Source organism: Eucalyptus grandis, chromosome 3 (genome assembly GCF_016545825.1).
Source record: "Eucalyptus grandis isolate ANBG69807.140 chromosome 3, ASM1654582v1, whole genome shotgun sequence".
Taxonomy (NCBI): Eukaryota; Viridiplantae; Streptophyta; class Magnoliopsida; order Myrtales; family Myrtaceae; genus Eucalyptus; species Eucalyptus grandis.
The window spans coordinates 43,407,463-43,413,839 of record NC_052614.1 but is presented as its reverse complement, the minus strand read 5'-3'; the positions used below and the strand labels follow the sequence as shown (position 1 = coordinate 43,413,839).

Sequence of the window (6,377 nt, the reverse complement as noted above, 5' to 3'; positions counted from 1 at the left end):
AACTTCTGTCGATGCCGCCGCAAACTCGAGTTTTGGCCGCCATCGTGGTGTTCCGGTCTTCGCTTTGCACAAGTGAGTTTTACTAATGCTTTTTTAGTTTGCTAATTATACTTAAGAGTTGATTTGGTTTAATTAAGTACAATTATGTGGTTAGATTAAAGTAGATTAGTGATTATTAGATAATTATGATGCATGTTAGACAATTGAATTGTGTAATTAGCAAGTAGAGACGTACTATTATTTATTGAATGCTTCTCGGGATTTTTCCCGACCCTTCTCAGGCTTCAGTTAGGCATTACGGGCCTAAATTGGAGTTTTAGTATTTAATTATTAATTTTCGAAATTAATTTAATTAATTAATTGTTTTTCGGAAAGTAGGCTAAGATAGCCAAGGACTGAAATTTTATACTGATTGTCGTGGTGCAGTCCGTTTATTTAATTGAGATTCAATGTGTATGGAATTGATTTAATTATGAAATTTAGGATATATTCCTATTAAGTTGATTTTGATTATTTGGTTGAAGAATAATCGGGTATTGGTTGTTAGTATCGATAGTGGACTGGTGATTAAGTATGGCATTTAAAAGGGCACGTGGCTTGGTGATCTAATGCGTCGCTTTGGCAAACTAGTACCTTAGAAAATGCATGTAGGCCTAACGTTTCGGTATGACATCTAAAAGGACACATGGCTCGGTGATCTGATATGTCACTTTGGTGAACTAGTACCTTAGAGAATGCACGTGGGTCTAGTGTTGAGTACGGCATCGTGAAAAATACACGTGGGCTCGGTGATTTGATGCATCATTTTGGCAAACTAGTGCCTAAGAGAATGCACGTGGGCCCAATGTTTGAGCATGTCATCTTGGCGAAGAGGTCGTCTTAGAGAATGCACATGGGCTCGGAGACTCGATACGTCGTCCTAGAGAATGCACGTGGGCTCGATGACTAGATATCCCACCTTGAATAATGTACGTGGGTTGATGAGTAGGTAAGTCGTCTTGGAGAAGGCACGTGGGCTCGGAGACTTGGTACGTCATCCTGGAGAAAGCACGTGAGCTCGACGACTAGATATTCCATCGTGGGGAATTTATGGTATTGATTGAAACGACCAAGAGATGGTTCGATTGACATGTAATCGACTCGGTCAATTGATTGATATTTCAATATGTTGTGATTGATGGGTGCCTATTGAACTGTGCTGATATGCAGGTGGAATCTGAGGCCAAGGTAAGTCCTTTGACCCTTGCGTGCATAGGCAGCCTGGTTAGCGCATTGGTTTACTAATCGGGTCTTAGGGGGTGGAACTTGTTGAGACATTATCTCACTAGTTATTGAATAACCATTTTCAAGTCCTTAGATGGCGGTCACGAAGGACCAGAAGCCCTGGAGTTTGGGGTGGTGGAGATCGAAGGATCGGCAGTGTGTTCGGCTAGTGGGTCATAGAACCATTACCTTATGTAGAGCTGATAGATTTTGTAAATAGCTTGCTATTGTAAATAAACAAGTTTGTTTATAAAAGGTTTATTCGGGTTGTGAAAAATTTGGAATCCTACTTTCCTATCCTATTGTTTTATTGTCTGGGGATTATTTATATGCTCTCGCATGCATATATTAAATGAATGGATCGGTGATGCATCCTAAGACGTCGCTATTAATCGACCAAGGAGGGATGGGCACGTGCTCAGAGGATTGGGGCGTGACAATTTTTAAATAAGAATAGAACCCGTCATTACAGTTACAGCTTTCCCACGCAGCATGACTCTCTGGTTTTGCTTGTCCAGGCACGTTCACGACTCCTCCTCTAGGTGATGCCTACTCAACACATGCACAAAGCTGATTAGGGAAACGCGTGAAATTCTATTTAAATGGAGTAATAAGAAGTTGAGCAACCACAGATACACTGCTCACAAATAAGCGCCTGGGCGTGGGGATGGAGAGAGGGAGAGAGAGAGATTACAGCATAAACAACGAAATCGTTTTTTCTGAGCTTTTTGCTCCAATAAGGCGCCAGAGATAGCCTTGGCACTTTGATCCGGATAGCTATCTCAGTCTTGTCAATACATGAATGAATCATGGACAAAACAATAAGTGAACAAGAACTAGGAAGTTGGTAATTCCTTCTAGCACATCACTTGACAGCCGATTAATTAGATACATCAGTACCTCGTTCACCCCGAGTTTTGGACAGAAGAACCGATTGACATAATCAAATCCCGAGTCTGGTTGAGCAAGTCCTGTTATGATAATGCCCCTTCCTGCACAACTTCGTATCTTATCGAATTGTGGCTGCAAGTCTTCAACTGCTTTTCCTGATGAGAAAACGACCTTCGAGAAGCAATCGAAGTTGACAAGAAAAGAAGCAAAATTAATCACCTGGTCGAAATGACTGAAGAAGGAAAATAGGACTCTGAAAACTTTCAGCTCAATGTCATGGTTGAAAACTTTCATCAACCCAAGAAGGAAAATAGGACTCTGAAAACCATAAAGCATCATTTTCATGAAGAGAAACCGAGGTTTTCAGTAAGCTGCAACAAAACAAAAGTTGAAAGATTCGACCGTGGTTAGGAATTTACAAGGTCATCTTTTGCTGTCTTCTTGACTTCGACTATGGAAGCACCATCGAATACTCTGGAGAGGGATGACGCATTCTCGCTGTCGCATTCTGAAATCGGGACAACAGGAAAAACCAATTCGATGAAGAATCCTGGTGCATCCCTGTTCTGAAATGTTGAAGCGCTGGCTGTCTCGATCTCGGACACCCTTTTAGCGGTTAGAGTTCCTGACAAGGTGACGTATTGGATAGTGTCTGAATCCACCTTCCCAGAGGTAAAAAGAGCGTGTGTAGCAGCTAGTGTTGCATGACCACAGAGGTTAACCTGAAAGGAGATTCGCATTTATATGGTATCTGCGCGCCACCATCCAATAATTTGCATAAAAATTGTGAAAATTCAATTCGATATTGATGAGTAAAGGGACCTATCCGGTTATTTAGATTCCAATCAAATCGGTAAATGACTCAGAAAACTAAAAAACGATGTGTATATTCCGCGCACAAAGAGGCTGGAATCCACCAATACACTTAAACAGCCTAATCTCATGTGAGCGAGCCGATCTTCTGCTGCTGTTACCAATCTCATATGAAGAATTAATTAATTAAAAAAAAAAAAAAGGAAAGGAGACTATCCAAGCAGCAGAAATTTATTGTGTGCCCGAAAATGTGGATATTTTTTCCCTTATTGATTACTTAATATGCGACTAGAAACTGTAAGTCAAAAAATGACCAGAAACGTTTTTTTTCCCAAATAAGTAATTTACATACCTTTATGAAATTATTAATTTTTTTTAATAGTTTGCAAAACTTTCGAATTTTAATTTGCATAACGTACCAATCGTTTGAGTTTACTAACTCTTTGTATAAAATTACCAATCTATGTTAGAGTGACTTCCCAACTTTTGTTGGATTAAATTAGCAACTTTGTGCCTTCCCAACTTCTCCCAACTTTTGTCAAATCATTCTGACAAAAAAACAAAAAACAATTTTGTCATGTTAAATTTACAACTAATATTCGAATGCTGACTCTCATACGAGTAAGTTATCAACATTTAATCGTTTTCTTGTAACATATTTTTGTATTGAGCTATGAATTTTCGTTTGCCATATTTTTTAATTTGCCAAAAAGATTTCCAATCCAATAGGGGAAAACAATACTATATTCAGACAATAATTTTTGGAAAGCTTAACAAGTAAAAACATATACATTCACGTGCTTTTGGGAAATGAGGGAGGGACCACCCAGGCGTTTCCATTCATGCCACGTCCGAGATAAGATGAGAAAAGTACCGAGCAAGTCCATCATGCTGATAAGCCGACAGAGATCCGGACCTCACCTCGGCGACGGGAGTGAACCATCTGAGGCGGAACCTTGGGCTCGAGTCCTCCGTCCCCGAGGTAGCTACTCGAGTCAGGAAGCAAGTTATGGAGATGTTGAACTCCCTGGCCACTGCCTGTAGCCACTCCACGTCCTTCTCTTCATCATCCTCCAGGAAGCACACTGCCGCAGGGTTCCCCCCTTGAACGCGGTCTCAGTGAATGCGTCGACCTGCAAAAGGGATCGACGATGAGCTAGGGACGAGTAAACAATGCCACCTCAATCCCGGAAGAGCTGATCTTCATGACCACAACCGTAAGCCTCACGTTCAATTGACGTTCATCACTATAGACTGACAGAAACCATATGAGAGAGAGTGTTGGAAGATATGATTTTGTAATCTCTATTGATAGGAAATCAAATATACTTTAGGATAGGAAAAGATAGGCAAATATTGAATTTCCTTTATTATTTCTCTTCATTGTAATTAAATACAGAATTACATGTACAGAATTACAATCAATGAAATTGAAGACAATTGCTTCTTCACATTTGCTTTGCCTTCCGAGCATTTTCATCTTCTTTTTCTGACATGGTATCAGAGCCATTCCGGTTCTGAACTGATTTGCTTCCGCTTCCGATTGCCTCATATACCAACCTCGAATTTCAGAACAGTGTTGCCAAAGGAATCAAAATCCTTGATTGCCTGAAGGAACTGTATCTGTGAAAAAGGAGATAATAGAGGAATCAATTTTTTTTTTCAACATGTCAACACCACCAGATCTCACCTTCACTCCCGTCGATGAATCTGCATCAAATGCCTCGACACGAGCCTTGGAGACTGAGATCCAGCCGCTATAGTCCCTGCATTAGAACGGCAACAACAAATCTAGGGCCAACCTCTGCATGTGCCATGGCAACAACAGGCTCAGGCAATTATAGGGCAACCATTCGCAAGTCACCCTTACCCATGGATGCCATATCCATGGTATCTTGGGCCTATCCCCAACACATCATTGCCTGACTACCATAGCAGCACGCGGGCTGAAGCAGGTCCACCGACTAGAGACGGGGCAAACCCTAGCATAAGCCCGGAGCAAACGGGCGTATCAACTGTACTAGGTTAGGGAACCAATCCCTATTCACGATTCCAAAATGCGGATTACGGATTCGGCCTCGGGGGTTCAGGTCAGGGAACAAATCCCTACCCGACTCCTACACCGGGTTTCTTCCTGTATCAGTTTCTTACCACTAGTGGCCGGTCGGAACCCGGTGATCCATTATATACAACAAACGGCGACGGCCCAAAACTAAAGATTATAAGTCAGCAATTGATAGGTGCAGACAATTATTCAAGTTGGTCGCGCGAATTCCAGTGGGCTCTTATAACAAAAGACAAGGAAGTTTTCATTGACGGATCGTTCCCGATTCCGTTCGACGAGAGAATGGCATGAATTTGGAGGAGATGCAGCCAATTGGTAAGAACCTGGATTGGAAACTGCATCATGCCCGAGGTTGCGGCCGGGCTTCCCCTGACGGAGGATCCGAAGAAAATGTTGGAAAACATAAGGGAGATGTATGGAAAACTCGACCAAGTGAATTTTTTTTTTACTAACACAACAAATTTCATATCTGAAATAGGGGAACATGAGCATTGCAACAGTATACAACAAGCTTTCGAGTATGTGGAATGAGTTGGAGAGTGCCAAGGAAAAATTCGATTGACCTGATCATATCCAACAACAATACAAGCAGATGCGAGAAAGGGAGAAAGCAATGAGATTCCTTCTCATCCTCAACGAGGCATACCTGCCATTCCGATCCCATATACTTACCATAGAGCCTCTGCCAAGTCTTAGCCGGATCTATCAACTCGCCATTCAGGAGGAGAGCCAACAGAGATCAATGGACCACGGCAAGGGAGGAGACGAAATTGCTCTGGCCGCGAAGAGCCATTTCTGCTCGTCACAGAGAGGCTCGGGAAGGAGAGAGGTGGATCTAGGGTTATTCTTCGAAAAAGAAAACCCTAGATCCCTTTTAAAGAGAAGCGCGAATGGTGGAGATCACTTCCACCATCAATCGGACGGGTCGCAATCGTTCCAGGGGGCGACAGGATCGAACGGCTCGCATGGCATCATCTCCGCTACATTTGATGGCTCACGTTCTATTTTTTTAAGTCCATTCGACGGCTCCCGAAGCAGCTATTTAATCGGATCGGACGGCCTACGATCGCCTGGCATAAATGGGCTGATGGCTTGCATAGCCCATTTCTTGGTGGATCCGACGACTCGTATGGGCCTATTTCGGCCCAAGCTTTTCAATCCAACATTAGGCCCAATTCAAATGCAAAAAATAATGGGTCAAAAGGAAGAGGTAAGATGTACTGTGATTATTGTAAGCGCCCGCACCATACAATTGAGAATTGCTGGAAATTGCATGGAAAGCCAGGAGAAAAAGAAAAGGGGAAATTTTCCTCAGTTTTTCAGGTATAAGGTCAGCAAATGGGAA

The 6,377-nt window shown here is 42.3% G+C and overlaps 1 protein-coding gene across 1 annotated transcript; it reads right to left on the bottom strand.

Annotated features, from left to right (window-relative positions):
* Window positions 1-1,706: 1,706 nt before the first annotated feature.
* LOC104437470 (phenazine biosynthesis-like domain-containing protein 1) lies at window positions 1,707-5,707 on the bottom strand. Its single transcript, XM_039309622.1, is given in 9 exon segments — window positions 1,707-1,782; window positions 1,784-1,812; window positions 2,095-2,472; window positions 2,574-2,876; window positions 3,889-4,068; window positions 4,071-4,100; window positions 4,528-4,590; window positions 4,658-4,733; window positions 5,679-5,707. Coding segments are annotated over 9 exon segments (1,164 nt in total).
* Between the last annotated feature and the right edge of the window lie 670 nt (window positions 5,708-6,377).